Genomic DNA, 18,142 nt, shown 5'->3' on the forward strand with positions numbered 1-18,142 from the left:
GGTCTAGACAGTGAGGCCCAACAGTGAGGCCCACTCATTTGCCTAATTAGAAACAATTAGAGACTTGCTTAATTAGAAACTCTTGCCCTCAATTTTTTCATGCTGTTGTTTGGTTTTTTTTATTATTATTTTTGTTTTTTGAGACAGAGTCTCACTCTGTCGCCCAGACTGGAGTGCAGTGGTGCAATCTCAGCTCACTGCAACCTCCACCTTCCACATTCAAGTGATTCTCGTGCCTCAGCCTCTATCAAGTAGCCAGGATTACAGATGTGCACCACCATGCCCGGCTAATTTTTGTATTTTTAGTAGAGAAAGGGTTTCACTGTGTTGGTCAGTCCGGCCTTGAACTCATTTTGAATCGCCTGCCTTGGCCTCCCGAAGTGTTGGGATTATAGAGGCGAGCCACCGCGCCTGGCCCAATTTTATCTTTCAAGTGTAGCATTTGAATTAGTTTCCCACTTAAAAATGCCACTGTCTGTGGTTTCGATATAAATTCTATAGTATTACTTTTCACAGTGACAAAAATGATTGAGATGTACTTTACTGGGTTTTTTGTTGTTGTTGTTTCTTGAGATAAAGACTCGTTCTGTCACCCAGGCTGGAATGCAGTGGCATGATCTTTACTCACCACAACCTCTCCTCCTGGATTCAACCAGTTCTCCTGCCTCAGCCTCCTGAGTAGCTGGGACTACAGGCGTGCGCCACCACACCAGGCTAATTTTTGTATTTTTAGTAGAGACAGGGTTTCACCATGTTGGCCAGGCTGGTCTCGAACTCCTGACCTCATGTAATCCACCTGCCTCGGCCTCACAAAGTGCTGGGATTACAGGCGTGAGCCACTGTGCCTGGCCTAAGTAATTTTTTTTTTTTTTTTTTTGAGACAGAGTCTCGCTTTGTTGCCCAGGCTGGAGTGCAGTGGCAGGATCTCAGCTCACTGCAACCTGTGCCTCCCAGGTTCAAGTGATCCTCCCGCTTCAGCCTCCCACATAGCTGGGATTACAAGCATGTGCCACTATGCCCGGCTGTTTTTTGTATTTTTAGTAGAGACGGAGTTTCACCATGTTGTCCAGCCTGGTCTCAAACTCCTGAGCTCAAGTGATCCACCTGCCTTCGTCTCCCAAAGTGCTGGGATTATAGGCATGAGCCACTGCACTCAGTGAGATGTACTTTAATGTGAGATTTAAACATAATTAAAGGAGAATTAAAAACCAATTGTATAAATAAATGGAAAGAAAGTGTGAAACTTCTCTCCCATTTACCATTGATGTTTACAAATTGCTAATACCATTTTAGGGAATGAACTTGAGTTAAATAGTTAAAAAGTCAATTTAAAAGTTCAAAAATGTGGCAGAATGTCAACCACTTAGCTCTTGCCTTTCCCTGACAACCTGCTGTCATTAACAGCACAGCGAGTGATGACAAAGTTTCCACACATCCTGCTGACCTTCCAGGGCTCTCCGGTTTGTTCCTTTGGTGGCTGAGAAAAATAAGCTAAAAATAGAGTTGATGTTTAATTAGCTTTTGTAAATTTCAGAGTGATACAGAGCAGTTCATTTAGTAAACATTGATTGCCGTGTGCAGCGTGCTGTGCCATAGATAACCGAGGAGCTGGAGATGAGGTTTCCTAAGTGACTTGGGAGGGCGGGGCCAAGCTAAGAACATACCCAGGGTGGTTGAAGCCGTGGGCGATATGGTCACCCTCAAGGAGAATGAAGCGTGGCCAAGCAGACATCTGACATTTGAGAAGATTCTTTGACTGGAGATACCCAGAAACTGGTAAACCAAGTCCCCTAGGTCCTGGCGTCACATTCCTGCCTCTGTGCTTCACTTGGAAGTACTGTGGCCAACTCTCCATCCACTCCCTCTCCCCTCCCTCACACACCTGCACTCTTCAAGAAGTAATTTACAGTGCTTCAAAGCACTCAGGTGTTGGAAAATCTGTGTGCTTTCTGTAAATTGTGACAACCAGAATATCTTCTATTGTTCTCTTCACTCTCCTCTTCTTTGGTTTGTATCTTTTGTTTGCCTTTTATTTTAAAAATACAAAAAAGTACAGATAAAAGTAAGAGCATTCACATAGTACTGAGAATTACCACATTACCTTTAGATTTTTAAAAATGGGAATGAGTATTTAAGGTTGCTTTTGAGGCCCTCCCCTGTGTGAATCCTTACCTGGAGTCTGCAGGGTGACTAACATACACCTCGGAGCTCCACAGGAGCACTCACGGCATCTTGACATGGTCTCATGTCTTGGTTTTGAAGATTGAAGGAAAAATTTAAGATTCTTCATCCTTGCCTTAAGCAAAATATCGACACTTAGATATTCTGTTGTCTTAAGAGCCACTTGGCTCTGAGTTCTTCAGAGGTTGTTGTTCCTTAGGGGAAGGAGACAGTGTGGCTTGCCCAGGACTGGAGACCTGCAGCCCCTGCCACAGCCCTAGGAAGCAGGCCTGTTTCTTGGGGATCTGAGTCTGACTTCAAAAGAAGCGCTCGCTGGCCTTTCTCTGCACTCCCAGCACGGAGAGCATCCCCAGTGACAACACTCTGAGTCCTCAACCATCAGCCTCTCTGTGTGCCTGTGTTACTGCCTTCCTTCCCGACCCTGCCCCCAGGCCCACACGCCCAGACAGCAAGGGTCAGGAGCATGTTTTGTGTATCCAAATAAATGTCTTGATTTCACCAGTGGCTCAGAAGGCTGTTTATGTAGAGTAGAAATCTGATGAAAAGCGTACAGGTAGAAGGAAATGTACAGCTGTGCAGATGTGACTGTTGCTCTTGGGTTGTTTTCAGCTCTTCTTTTCTAGTTGCCTTCTTGAGATGGGAGATCAAGGACTCCTTCCATTCTTGAGAATTCTTCAAAGTCTTACAGTTTAGAGTAGTCTGCCCCATGATCTAGTGCTGAGAAATGGCTACTCTAAAAGTTAGGCTTTTTCATTTTCTTTTCCTTGATTTTCATCTCAAAGTAGTGACTTCCCAGGAAAGTGCTGTTATCCGCCACTTCTTGAAGCTAAGGAGATGAGGAGCTCTCAAACGACACTGCCTGATGGCTTTCCATCGTCAGGGTGCTAACCTCCCCTCCTTCTGATTCACCTTATTCCAGCTGTTCTATGAATCATTTCCATATTTAACAAAATTGATCCCCTGATCATGTAACCCACCCATTTCTCCCTTGATGTGTGTGTGTCCCTGTGATGGTGTCTGTGCTACCTGTTACTGCGGTAATGGTGTAGGGTTTTGGTGTTTGGGTCTTTTTAAAACTAACTCTCACCTGTCTTTTTCCTTCTGCGCTCACCCATGATACCCCACTCTGCCTCTCAGATCTTGCAGTTTTCAAGGAACGACTTCGAATGCTAACAGTAGGAGGTATGAAAATAATGAGCCTTTTACCTTTTCAGAGTTGAGGACTTCATTTGAATAGGATGTGCAACTTTTCCTAGCATGCAATATGGGGAAAGTTGACACAACTTCTGTCGCGTGTTTTTAAGTTTGCTAATTGTTCTGAAATATGTTTTTCCCTTCATTTGGTTATTAACCAATAAGTAGAACTACTTATATGGTATTGTTTTGTTTCTGTTCATTTTGTGTTTCGAAGAGCATTTTTCATCTTCATGTGTGCTTCATCGCTTCACTGTGAGCTTCCATCTTCAGCATCGTTCACCTTTAGCTGCTGCCGTAGCCAGCTGGGCATATGAAGCCATGTTCAGCTCTGCATGGTGGCTTGTCCTGTCCTCCACATTCTGTGCTGAGGCTTTGACTGGACTCTGGATTCTTCCAGATTCTGCTTCCTGGGCATTTTGGGCAAGATTTCCTAAATGTTTTATGTTTGAAGGCCAACTGAAGTATTAATAAAAACTTACCGAGAACTCTTAGTGACCCCCGGTTGGGCAAAACACATTTGAGGAATCCAGAGTTGAAATGCTGGGGGATCATCTGCCTGTTGTCATCCTCCCTGGTGACCAGTCTCTTCTTTGCCCTCTGGCTTCTCTAAGCAGTTGTATTTTTTCTCCTTCTAATATCTGTGAGACTCTACGTTTTAATTACACTTTTTATTTTGAGATCATTGTAGAGTCATATGCACTTGTGAGAAATAACAGTTCTGTGCCCTTTGGCCAGCTTCCCCAATGGTAACATCTTGCAAAGCTATAGTACAACATCACACCACTACACTAAATTGATAAAGTAAGACTCTAGACATCCATCACCACAAGAATTCCTCCTGTTGCCCTTTTATCACCATATCTACTTCCCTCCCATCCCAGCCACTACTTGTATTCCCTGGCAACCACTATTGTGTTCTCCATTTCTATAATTTTGTCATTTCAGGAATGTTGTACATGTGGGATCACAGTATGTAACCTTTGGGGATTGGCATTTTTCAATCAGAATAATTTTTTTAGAGATTCACGCAGGTTGTTGGTGTAAATCAATAGTTTGTTCCTTTTCATTGCTGAGTAGGGTTCCATGGTGTGGGTGATTGTTTTTAACCATTTACCTGTTGAAGGACCTCTTCATTGGAAGGGATTGTTTCCATTCTTTGGCTAATAGGATCTTTTGCAGAGCAGAAGTTTTTAATCTTTTTTGCCCCTCGTTTCCTAGCTCAGCTTCTATGCCCAAAGTTTTTAGCTTGATGACATCCAGTTTGTTAATTTTTCTTTTATGGATTGTGCTTTTGGTATGAAGTCTAAGAACTTTTTCCTTAGCCCTCGATCCCCAAAATGTTCTCCTATGTATTTTCCTAAAGGTTTCATAGTTTTGTGTTTAACATTTAAATGATCCATTTTGAGTAAATTTCTGTGTAAGGTATTTAGATCAACATTCTTTTATTGTTCATTTTATATTTTTGTGTGTAGATGTCCAGTTGTTCTGGCGCCATTAGCTGAAAACTATGTCCTTCCTTCATTGAATTGCTTTTGTACTTTTGCCAAAAATCAGTTGGACTTACTGGTGGGGGTCTATATCTGGATTTTCAGTTATTTTCCTTTGTGTGTCTGTTTTTCCTTCGATACCACAGTGTCTTGATTACTGTAGCTACTAAACTTTATTTTTCATTTACAAAATTATTTTGACTATTCAAGGACCTTTTCCTTCTCCATGTAAATTTGAGGATAAGCGTATCTATGTCTACATATACCTCGCTGCCATTTTGATAGGAATTGGCTTAAACGTATAGATCCATTTAGGGATAAATTACATTTTTACCATGTTGTCTTCCAATCCATGAACATAGTGTGTCTCCTCATTTATTTGGATCACTGATTTTTTTAATCAGCTTTTTGTAGTTTTCAGCATATACATTGTGTATACGTTTTGTTGTATTTACACTTAACTATTATTTTCTTTTTAACATTGATGTCCACATATTCATTGGTAGTATATAGAAATATAATTTATTTCAGTGTTTATGTTGCATTCTGAGATCTTGATGAACTATTCTAGGGCTTTTTTTTTTTTTTTTTTTTTTTTGGCAGATTCCTTAGGAGTTTCTATATGGACAGTCGTGTCATCTGAAAATAGGAAGTTATTTCATCCTTTCCAATCTGTGTGCCTTTTATTTTATTTTCTTGCCTCATTACAGTAGCTACAACTTTTAGCACTGTATTGAATAAGAGAGGTAAGAGTGGATAGCCTTATATGCCCTGTTCCTGATCTTAGGGTGAAAGCATTTAGCCTTTCATCATTAAATATAATGTTAACTGTAGATTTTTTGTAAATGCTCTTTATCAAGCTGAGGAAGTTTCTCTGTTTTCATATTTTTTTCTGATAGTTTTAATTATGAATGTATATTGAATTTTGTCAGATGTTTTTCCTGCACTGATATGATCTTGTGATTTATTATTATAATTATTTTTTGAGACTAATTTTGCTCTGTCGCCCAGTCTGGAGTGCAGTGGTGCGATCTCAGCTCACTGCAACCTCTGCCTTCCAGGTTCAAGCAACTCTCCCACCTCAGCCTCCCAAGTAGTGGGGGCTACCAGTGTGCACCACCACTCCTGGCTGATTTTTGTGCTTTTAGTAGAGGTGGGGTTTCACCATGTTGGCCAGGCTGGTCTAGAACTCCTGACCTCAAGTGATCTGCCCACCTCACCCTCCCAAAGTTCTGGGATTACAGGCATGAGCCACCACACCCAGCCAATTTTTGTTCTTTAATGTAGACAATTGAATGCTAATGTAGTGGATTGTATTGATTGATTTTTGATTATTCAACCAGCCTTGGATTAGTGGAATAAACACCATTTGATCATGGTATATAATTTTTTTAATATGTCTTTGTCTCTTTATATATTTTGCATCCATATTATGAAGGATATTGGTCATTTTCTTTTTTTGTACTATCTTTGTTTTTGGTATCAGGGTAATTCTGGCTTCATAAAATGAATGGAGAAGTGTTTCTCCTATTTTCTGAAAGACATTGAATAGAGTTGGTGTTAACTCTTCTTCATTTGGGCTTAGAGGTTAATTTTTCACAAGGTTTTTATTTATTAATTAGATTTCCTTATTAGCCATAGGGCTTTTCTAATTATCTGTTTCATACTGGGTGAGTAGTGGTAGTTTGTGTTCTAGAAGTGGTTTATTTCATCTAAGTTGTCAAATGTATGTAGTGTTATTTATAGTATTCCCTTATTATCTTTTTGATAGTCATTCTTTTTTTTTATTTCTTTTTCAACTAAAAGAAAAGGAACAGAATCTTCTTGATATTTGAAGGGTCTGTATTGATATCCCGTTTCACTCCTGATATTGGTAATTTGTGTCCTCTTTTTATTTGTCAGTCTTATAAGAGATTTGTCAATGTTACTAATCTTTTCAAAGAACCAGTTATTTGTTTCATTGGTTTTTCTCTGTTGTTTTGCTGTTTTCAATTTCATTGATTTCTGCTCTTTATTATTTCCTTACTTCTATTTATTGGCTTTTGGCTTGTTTGTTGTTTTTCCCTCTTTTCTAGGAATGGAAACTTAGATTATTGATTAGAGACTGTCCCTCTTTTCTGATGTATTTACTACTATAAATGTTTCTCTCAGTACTGGTTTAGCTGTCCTACAAAGTTTGATATGTTATATTTTTATTTTCTTTCAGTTGTTTTTGAGACAAGGTCTTGCTCTGTCATCCAGGCTATAGTGCAGTGGTATGATCACAGCTCACTGCAGCCTCTAATTCCTGGGCTTAAGTTATCCTCCCACCTCAGCCTCCCAAGTAGCCGAGACTACAGGTGTAGGCCACCATGCCTGGCTATTTTTAAAATTTTTTATAGAGATGGAATCTCACTGTATTGCCCAGGCTAGTTGTTATTGTATTCTTCGTATGCCCCTTGATATTTTGTCTTTGGCTTTTGGATTATTTAGAAGGGTGTTGTTTAGTTTCCAAGTGTTTGGAGATTTTCTTGTTACTTTTCTTATTATTGCTTTCTAGTTTGATTTTATTGTGGTTGGAGAATGCACCCTATATGATTTCAATTGTGCTAAATTTGTTGAATTTTTAGTAAATGGCCCACTATATTGTCTGTCTTGGCATATGTTTCATGGCTGCTTGAAAAGAATGCTACTGTTGAAATGCTATTGTTGGGTGGAGTATTCTCTAAATGTCTGCTAGAGCCAGGCATGGTGGTTCATGCCTATAAATCCAGGACTTTTGAGAGACTGAGATGGGAAGATCACTTGAAGGCCAGGAGTTTGTTGCCTGGCAACATAGCGAGACCCCTGTCTCCACCACCAACAACAACAAAATTAGCCAAGCATGATGCCGCATGCCTGTAGTCCTAGCTACTCAGGAGGCTAAGGTGGTGGGATCATTTGAGCCCAGAAGTTTAAGCCTGCAGTGATCTATGATTTCACCACTGTACTCTGGCCTGGGTGACCCTATCTCTAAACTACACACACATGCATGTGCACACACACACGTCTGTTAGATCCTGTTAGTTAATGACTGTTGAGTTCTTCTATATTTTTGCTGAATTTCTGTCTAGTTTTTTAGTCAGTTATTGAGAGAGGAGTATTAAAGTCTTCAGCTATAAATGTGGGTTTGTCTCTTTCTCCTTTTAGTCCTATCAGATTTTGGGTCACATATTTTGCAGCTCTGTTCTTTGGTGTTTACACATTTCAGATTGCTGTATCTTCTCAGTAAATTGACCCTCTTACCATGATGGAATGTCCCTCTTTGTCTCCGGTAATTTTCTTTGCTGTGAAGTCATTTCATCTCATATTAATATAAGCCACTCGTACTTACATTTGATTAATGTTTACATGATACATTTTTTCCTCCTTTTACTTCAACCTGTCTGTATCACATATGAAGTGAATTTCTTGTGGATAAGCATATAGGTGGGTTTTGTTTTATATTTATCCACTCTTCATAATCTCTGTCTTCTATTTAATATATTTAGGTCATTTATGTTTAATGTAATTATTGTATGTTAGGGCTCAAGTCTGCCATTTTATTATTTATTTTTTGTTCTGCTTTTCATTGCTTTGCTTTCATTTTCCTGTGCTGTGGAGTTTCAAACCCACATTTAAAAAATTTTTTAAATTATGTATAGTTTTTTTTTTGTTGTGTGTTTGTTTGTTTGTTTGTTTGAGACAGAGTTTTGCTCTTTTACCCAGGCTGGAGTGCAGTGGCACGATCTCAGCTCACCGCAACCTCTGCCTTCCTGTTTGAAGCGATTCCCCTGCCTCAGCCTCCCGAGTAGCTGGGATTACAGGCACCCGCCACCATGCCCAGATAATTTTTTTGTATTTTTAGTAGAAGAGGGGTTTCACCATGTTGGCCAGGCTGGTCTCGAACTGACCTTGTAGTCTACCCACCTTGGCCTCCCAAAGTGCTGGGATTACAGGTGTGAGCCACTGCGCCCGGCATGTTTTTGAGTGTATCCTTTTATGTAGCATTTTTAGTAGTTGTTTTAGGTATTACTACTTTATATAGACATAACTTATAGTCTACAGTGTCATAACTTTTCAGTACATATTAAGTGTGGAAACTTTACCTCCTTTTATATCTCTTTACTGTCCTGCATTTATAATATAATTATCTTAGATATTTTCTCTACATACATTTAGAACTTCATCAGACAGAGTTATAAGTTTGTTTCAACCATCAGATATAATTTAGAAGACCCAAGAGGAGGACAGTCTGATGTATTTACCCAGATTTTTGCTTTTTGTGTTCTTTCTTCCTTCTTGATGTTCCAAGATTCCTTCTTTATTTATTTTCTGTTTAAAATGCTTCCTCTGGCCAGTTTTTTAGAGCAGGTCTTCTGGTGACAAACTTAATTTTCCTTTACCTGGGAATCTCTATTTCTTTCCCCTTCATTCCTACAGGATATTTTTGGTGGATATAAGATTCTAGTTGGACATAATCCTTTTCTTTTAGCTCTTGAAAGGTGTTGTGCCCTTTCTTCCTTTCTCTCTTTCTCTCTCTCTCTTTCTCTCTTTCTCTCTTTCTCTCTCTCTTTCTTATTTTTCTTTCTTTCTTTCTGACAGAGTCTTGCTCTGTCACCCAGGCTGGAGTGCAGTGGTGCGATCTCTGCTCACTGCAACCTCCGCCTCCTGGGTTCAAGTGATTCTCCTGCCTCAGCCTCCTGAGTAGCTGGGATTACAGGCGCGCACTACCTCGTCTAGCTAATTTTTGTATTTTTAGTAGGGACAGGATTTCACCATGTTGGTCAGGCTAGGCTTGAACTCCTGACCTTGTGATCTGCCCCACCTCGGCCTCCCAAAGTGTTAGGATTACTGGCGTGATCCACTGTGCCCGGCCTGTGCCACTTCTTTCTAGCCTCCATGGTTTCTGATGAGAAATCCTGTCATTTGAATTGTTTTCCCTATAGGTAAAGTGTCACTTTACAACCATTGCTTTTAATTTTCTTTGATTTTGTTTTTCAGAAGTTTAATTATCATATGTTTTGGCATGGATTTCTTTGAGGATATCCTCTGGATTCACTCAGCTTCTTGAATTTTTGGGTTTGGTCTTTTACCATATTTGGGAAGTTTTTAGCTAAGTACTTTTTCAGCTACCCTCTTTATTCTCTGCTTCTTTTATTTTATCCATTTATATGTTTGTGAAATCTTTGATTATACTGTCACATGTCCCCTGAGGCTCTGTTCATTTTTTATTTTCTTTCTGTTCTTCAGATTGGTTAATTTCTGTTGTTCTGTCTTCAAATATACTGATTCTCTGCCCCTCCATTCTGCCATTGAGCCTATCCGTTGAACGTTTTTTGATTTTTTTAACAAATTTCTATTTGGTACTTGTTTACATCTTCAGTTTTTGGCTGAAACATTGTATTTTGTGACTCACTTTTAAAAATTTGTCTCTATCATGTTCTTAATTGCTCATTGAAATTGTTTGGGCCAGGTGCGGTGGCTTACGCCTGTAAGCACTTTGGGAGACCAAAGCAGGCAGATTGCTTGTACTCAGGAGTTCAAGACCAGCCCAGCCAACATGGCGAAACCCCATCTCTATTAAAAATACAAAAACTAGGCTGGGTGCTGTGGCTCACGCCTTTAATCCCAGCACTTTGGGAGGCTGAGGCGGGCACATCATTTGAGGTCAGGAGTTCTAGACCAGCTTGGCCAACATGGTGAAACCCCGTCGCTATTAAAAACACAAAAATTAGCCAGGTGTGGTGGCACACGCCTGCAGTCCTAGCTACTCTACTCAGGAGGCTGAGGCAGGAGAATTGCTTAAACCCAGGTGGTGGAGATTGCAGTGAACTGAGATCATGCCACTGCACTCCAGCCTGGGCAACAGAGCGAGACGCTGTCTCAAAAAAATTATAAAAACTAGCTGGGCGTGGTGGCGTGCGCCTGTAGTCCCAGCTACTCAGGAGGCTGAGATTGGAGGATCACCTGAGCCCTGGAGGTTAAGGCTGCAGTGAGCAGTGATCGAACCACTGCACTCCGGGCTATGCGACAGAGTGAGACCCTGTCTCAAAAAAAAAAAATGAAATTGTTTGATGATGACTCCGTTCACATCTTAGGTGATTCTAACATCTTGGTCATTATGGTATTGATGTCTGTCGATTGTCTTTTCTCATTCACTATGAGATATTTTTGGGTCTTGTTATGAATTATAGTTGATTGAAACCAGGACATTTTGGGTATCATGAGAGTCAGGATCTTATTTAAATCTTCTGTTATAGCAGACCTTTTGTAGACACTGTTCCCCACTGTGGTGGGGGAAGGGGAGGGCCCAACCTTGTTATTGCTGGCAGAGGTGGAAGTCCTTCTCCCACTCAAGTATCCACTGTTACTGGGGTTAGGGGAAGGGGCTGATGCATTACCTCCCAGAGAGGAGGACATTTTGGATTCCCTCTTGGGCCTTCGCTGAAACCTCTGGGATGGGGTTGGGTGCTAGGGCCCATTACAGCCTGGTGAGGGCGGGGTCACAGTGTTTTCTCTGGTATTTGGCTGTAGTAGAGCAGTTTTTGTCTAAAAGTTTTTTGTCTTGATAGGCTACCTCTTTCCTGGTCTTTTGATAGAGAGCAGCTTTTGTCGGGCTTTTGTTATCAAATACACCTCTTAAAGTTTTGGGGTTGCTGGTTCTTCTGCTCCAAGTCTGCGGTATTTGAAGCAAAAAAGAAACTCCAGGGAACTCCTTGGTGTATTTTGCCTTGAGACGTCCCTAGCCGGTGTGCCTTATTCTCTCCACCTTTCGGAGTTGTCTTATGATCGTTTTGCATATAACGTCTAGGATTTTTAGTTGTACTTATTGGGGGAGTAGGGAAGAATATGTCTACTCCACTTTCACAAAGCACTCATCTATAGATTTAGTTTCTCAGATAGCTAAAGAACTAAAAGTGTACCAGCAGTTCTGAGGCTCTAGAACTATGAACTCAGGATGATAGAAGTGAAAAACCATCACATGGTGAGGTCAGGGGATATCTGTAGGCCCCTGCTTCACAGGCTCTTCATGCTGAAAGATTGCAACCAATATGCAGTCCTTATCTGGGGGCATACACTGGACTGATTAGTTTCACAATCAAAATATTTCGCAACAAAATGTGCATTGTTATTCTGGTCCCCAATCAGCTGCACCTGGCCTGAGTTTTTTAGTCAGGAAAAATTTCTCAAAGATGATTCTGTTTTTCCTCCATAAATACTATAGGGCAATTGCCTGAAAGCCGGGCCATAAATGGCAAGAGCCTTGTACTTCACCTAGGCCCAAGTGGTTGCTGTGCCTTCAGTGTTGACAGACTAACAGGAGGGAATGGGTAGGGAGGCTTAACTAAGCCACTACTACCATCACCACCCTCCAGGTTAAAAAAAAAAAAAAAAAGCCAGATTTGCTTTGTTTTAATAAAACAAACAGGGCTTGGAAAATAGAGTTTGCTTGTAAGACTTAAAAAACAAAACAAGGGCGGGCGCTATGGTTCACGCCTGTAATCCCAGCGCTTTGGGAGGCCGAGGCAGGCGGATCACGAGGTCAGGAGATCGAGATCATCCTGGTTAACACAGTGAAACCCCGTCTCTACTAAAAATACAAAAAATTAGCCGGGCGTGGTGGTGGGTGCCTGTAGTCCCAGCTACTCGGGAGGCTGAGTCGGGAGAATGGCATGAACCTGAGAGGCAGAGCTTGCAGTGAACCGAGATCGCACCACTGCACTCCAGCCTGGGCGACAGAGCGAGACTCCGGCTCAAAACAAAAAAAAAAACCTCTCCTAAAGCATTAGATAAATAAAGGCTGTAGTTCCCAAACCATGCTTGAATCAATCTCCTTGGGAGAATCGTGGACCCACCCTGAGACTCACTGAGTCGGTACCAGGGTTGGAGCCTCAAAACAAGCCTTTTTATATATCTCCAAGGAGATCAAAATACACAATTGTGTTTGCAAACTACCATCTTTAATCCTGTGCTGGACCCTTACGTCTCACAGTGGCTCCTTTTAGTCTTAATTTGGCCAGGAAACAATGAGAACATTTCATCAGGTCCAGTCAGATGTTGGAGACTTTGCAGAATACCGGTTCATTGTGCATTCCTGGAGCCTGAGAAAATGCTGATGTAAGGTATTCAAGTGCTAGTGACTCTTGAACTGTGCTTTTTACTGTACTGTAGCTGATACATTATGTCAGGAGAGATGCCAAACTGGATGAAAGAATGTATGGTGTCATTTGATAGTCTTCCTCTTTGATACAACAAGATGAAACAAGCATATAATGCCAGGGAAAGAGCTCTTCCAGCATTATTCTTTCTCAAACTGAGATGCACTTCAGGTGAGGTGGTGTCTTCCCCCACAGTGCTGCAGCGAATATTAGTACTTACTTAGTTGGTTCCCACTGAGTGATTGGAGTCGGAGGAAGGGAGGGTTACACCTGTGACTGCTGAGTATTGCCTGCAGAATGGGCTCAGAACGCACAGTTCAGGAATTTCAGAAGAGGACGTCCTTAATCCAAGGCCGGTGGCTGTTTGCACGCTGCTGTACTGCCCAGTGGTGCACCCCTGCCTGGAGCTCCAACAGACCACTTGACTTCTGGTGACGGTTTCTCCCTCACTTCTTAGTCCCCCTCTCCCAGCTCTTTGACATTCACCACATACATATATTATTGTCATATGATCTGTTCTTCTATATCAGTTCTTCATTTTCTGTTTTAATTCCTCCTTAACTATTGTATTGATTTTTGATTGACTTACCCAGTGCCTTTTCATGGACCTCTCTTCCCACCCCCAAAATTGGTTATCTTTGGGACCTTGAAATAAATTTGTCTCTAAATTATGAATAATTGGTGTACGTAACTAACATATGCATAATATGAATTTTATTGTGACTTACCTGTCATACTCTAACATCCTCAGCTTCTATTTATTGCTAAAGTTTGTGTTTCTGGCTGTAAAATATTACTTATTTCACATGTATCAGGGGCTTTTTATATGATTTTTTTCTTCTCTTTTTGCTCCCTTGGGGAGTTCCTTCCCCTTTCCATAAACTGTGGTCCCTGCGTGGCCGTGCCCCGTCCCTCCTCATCGGGCTTGTCCTGCCCACATCGCCCTGCAGGATTCTATGGCCTGGACGAGTCTGACCTCGACAAGGTTTTCCACTTGCCCACCACCACTTTCATCGGGGGACAGGAATCAGCACTTCCTCTGCGGGAGATCATCCGTCGGCTGGAGGTAAGAACAGTTTCTGGAAAAATCTAGTGGACTTTTTAAGAACTTGTATTAGCAGGATGGCTTTGAGGCTAGTTTTATTTTTTTTTCTTTGTCCTTTTTATTTTATTTTTTCTCTGAGACAGAGTTACTGTCACCCAGGCTAGAATGCAGCCTCAACCTCCCAGTCTCACTGCAGCCTCAACCTCCCAGTCTCAAACCATCCTCCCACCCCAACCTCTCGTAGCTGGGACTGCTGGTACACACCACCATGCCCAGCTAATTTAGTTTTTCATTTTTTATTGTAGAGATGAGGTCTTACTGTGTTCCTCAGGCTGGTCTCAAATGCCTGGGCTCAAGTCATCCTACCTCAGCCTCTCGAAGTGCTGGGATTACAGGCATGAACCGGTCCTGTCTTTTTCAAAATTGTAAGGAAGGAGGACTTTTGTTGTTGTTGTTGTTGCCATTTTATAGATAGAAACCAATGGTTTTGCGATCAGCCAGATAGGGCAAGTAAACTCTGCTTTCAGATCCCACTAGGAGTTTATTACAGGTGGTTGGAGAGTCACCTCAACCCTGAGGGACAGGCCTCAAGTCAAGGGTGGCTTCCTGCACAGCTCACTGCCAGGGCTGCTGAGTGGTGGCCACTCTTCTTCTTCCCTCTCTCCCTCTGTTCCTCTCATCCTTCTGTTTTGTTTCATTTTTTTCCTTCTCTCTGGACTCTGTTAGTACTAAGCCTGCCAGGGATTTCTTTCATGCACACACATTATAGACAGTGGCTAAGAGTTGTGGCTGTGCTGTTAGGCCACCTGTGTCTAGTTCTTCCATCCTGGGCAAGTCATAGCCTCCCTCAGTATAAGGGTGACTTCCATGCCCATTGCAGAGGGGAGAATGGATTTGATGAGAGGTCCATGCCAAGAGCTGGCTATTACTGTTACTTAATGCTGTTCCTGGTATTCAGAGCTAAAGGATCCAGGTTAAAATAAACTGAGGAAATACTCTGGAATGGAACCCTCAGAATTGAGCATATAAATCACCTGGGGTCCGCCTGTCATGCACAGTCTGAATCCTGACGTCCCTAACTAACCCAAGTTGAACCACACTGGCCATCAGGGCTCTCTGAGGCTGTTCCTCTCATGGCTGGACACATTAGAACCACCTGGAGAGCTTACAGAACTGATACCCAGGCCACAGCCCAGGTCCCCTAAATCAGAATCCCCCTAGCACCCCAGGGATTAACCCTTGCTGCAGCAAGTGAATTTTAATTTAAAATTCTCTTGTCAGTGTTTCCACAATTGGCTGCATGTGGCTTAAAAAGATCTGAGTGTCCAGGCCAGGCACAGTGTCTCACACCTGTAGTCCCAGCACTTTGGGAGGCCGAGACAGGTGGATCACAAGGTTGGGAGTTCAAGACCAGCCTGGCCAAGATCATGAAATGCTGTCTCTATTAAAAATACAAAAGTTAGCCAGGTGTGATGGCGGGTTCCTGTAATCCCAGCTACGTGGGAGGCTGAGGCAGAGAATTGCTAGAACCCGGGAGGGGGAGGTTGCAGTGAGCAAAGATCACACCACTGCACTCCAGCCTAAGCAACAGAGCAAGACTCCATCTCAAAAAAAAACCTGAGTGTCCAATGCTGGCACTTTCTGTAGTTTATGATGAGCGTCCTGAAGTATTGTCAGCTTGTCATCTTGGAGCTGCTTCACCGCCTGCCTTCCTCACTTCTCACTTGTTGAGAAAGGGGTGGAAACTAGAACTATGTGCCGGCATCAGAAGCTTATGGCTAATGGGATGTATTGGGCACCAGGAGGGAGTGATAAGGCTTAATCCAAGAAGAATGAACCTTTGGGTCCTTCCTGTCGCCTTTATCTGCACCCGCATGACCACACTGACGATAGTTTCTAGTTCTGCCTACTAAGCCACATGTTACTATTGGGCACTTGAAATGTACAGAATATTTGAATGACTTTTTTTTTTTTTTTTTTTGAGACGGAGTCTCGCTCTGCCGCCCAGGCTGGAGTGCAGTGGCCGGATTTCAGCCCACTGCAAGCTCTGCCTCCCGGGTTTACGCCATTCTCCTGCCTCAGCCTCCCGAGCAGCTGGGACTACAGGCGCCCGCCACCTCGCCCGGCTAGTTTTTTGTATTTTTTAGTAGAGACGGGGTTTCACCGTGTTAGCCAGGATGGTCTCGATCTCCTGACCTCGTGATCCGCCCGTCTCGGCCTCCCAAAGTGCTGGGATTACAGGCTTGAGCCACCACCCCCGGCCTAATGACTTTTTAAGTGTTGAAAAGACAATGTTTGATATATTGGGTCAAATAAAATAGGAAAATTTCATGTGGGTCTACTAGAAAAATAAATTACATATGTGGCTCACGTAATGTTTCTATGAATGTTGCTGATCTATAGAAGTTCTTGTGTTGCCTGGACCCCCACAAATGGCACCCCATATAGCTTCTCCAAGTGGCCCTACCCCCAAATTATTTCACTGCTCACGTGTTCTACCCAGTTCCCTCAGTGTATTTTCTGTTACAGCAGCCGTCTGGTGAGACCAGTCTGCACTAAGAGTAGACTCAGCACTAATACCTTTTACCTCAGAGGAGTCCCCTGTGGGGAGCCTGGCAGCTCATCTTTTTTTTCTTTTTTTTTTTTTTTTTTTTTTTTTTTGAAACAGGGTCTCACTCTGTCGCCCAGGCTGGAGGGCAGTGGCACAATCATGGCCCACTGCAGCCTCAACCTCTGGGATTAAGCGATCCCCCTACCTCAGCTACCTCAGCCTCCCGAGTAGCTGGGACTATAGGAGAGCACTACCATGCCTGGCTAATTTTTTTATTTTTTATGGAGATGAGATCTCACCATGTTGCCCAGGTGATCTTGAATTCCTGGACTCAAGTGATCCTCTTGCCTTGGTCTCCCAAAATGCTGGGATTACAGGCATGAGCCACTGCACCTGGCCCCAGCAGCTCATCCTTAACATGCTCTCACATTGGAAAGCTCCCATAGAGTCACCATCTCCATAGCACATCACAGTGTCACCTCTCGGGGGCTTCCTTCCCAGACAGCAAAATGAGGGGCAGAGGCATTGATGTCCCTATGGCTAACTTCCTCTCTGAATCTTGCATCCCAAGTAGTTCCAATTTCATCATACGAAGGGGGTGTAGGGAGCTGAAGCATGTTGAAGGGTTGCCTCCCTTTCAGTCCAGTTGATGCCAGAGCCCTGGAGTTGGCTCTTGTTGTCGGAGACAGTTGGACCTGTACCCAGGAGTCTAAGGCTGTACGCCCTCCTGGCCCCAGAGTGGCCTCAACTTAGATGACTCCATTTTCACAACAGTTTACAGACATTTGCATAAACTTCTCAGCACCCTGCCTGATGGTGATGCTTTACTTACATTTAATGTATGTGTATGTTAGATTGGTGGTATAATCAGACAGATCTTAAGCTATTGATCGTGTGACGTGGTGGTCAATTTGTACCTTTTTCAAAAATTAGAGGGGATTGGCTGGGCGCAGTGGCTCATGCCTGTAATCCCAGCACTTTGGGAGGCCGAGGCGGGCGGATCACAAGGTCAGGAGATCGAGACTATCCTGGCTAACACGGTGAAACCCCGTCTCTACTAAAAATACAAAAAATTAGCCGGGCGTGGTGGCGGGTGCCTGTAATCCCAGCTACTCAGGAGGCTGAGGCAGGAGAAGGGCGTGAACCCGGGAGGCAGAGTTTGCAGTGAGCTGAGATCACACCACTGCACTTTAGCCTGGGGGACAGAGCAAGACTCAGTCTCCCAAAAAAAAAAGAAAGAAAATATGGTTTGGGGTTGTCTCAGTCCTTTTTGTATTGCTATAAAGGGATACCTGGGGTTGGATAATTTATAAAGAAAAAGGGTTTATTTGGCTCACAATCTAATTGGGCATCTATCTGCATTTGGTGAGGGCCTCAGGCTGCTTCCACTCGTGGCTGGAAGGCAGAGAGGAGCCTGCTTGTGCAGAGATCACATGGTGGGAGGGGAAGCAAGAGAGAGAGCGGAGAGGTGCCAGACTCTTTTTAGCAGCCAGCTCTCTCAGGAACTGATAGAGCAAGAACC

General features: G+C 42.8%; 1 protein-coding gene across 2 annotated transcripts in view; it reads left to right on the forward strand.

The window, feature by feature from the left end:
• OGDH (oxoglutarate dehydrogenase) overlaps positions 1-18,142 on the forward strand; it is a 94,751-nt gene that overhangs the window by 45,006 nt on the left and 31,603 nt on the right. Inside the window, exons 6-7 of one of the 2 annotated variants that reach the window (XM_031665387.1) lie at positions 3,319-3,363; positions 13,975-14,090. In XM_031665387.1, the coding sequence (XP_031521247.1) occupies positions 3,319-3,363; positions 13,975-14,090 (161 nt within the window). Of the gene's footprint in view, positions 1-1,613; positions 1,620-1,896; positions 1,902-3,318; positions 3,364-13,974; positions 14,091-18,142 lie in introns of those variants that run through there. The other variant, XM_031665386.1, reaches the window with a different exon arrangement.

Source organism: Papio anubis, chromosome 4, assembly GCF_008728515.1.
Source record: "Papio anubis isolate 15944 chromosome 4, Panubis1.0, whole genome shotgun sequence".
Classification (NCBI taxonomy): Eukaryota; Metazoa; Chordata; class Mammalia; order Primates; family Cercopithecidae; genus Papio; species Papio anubis.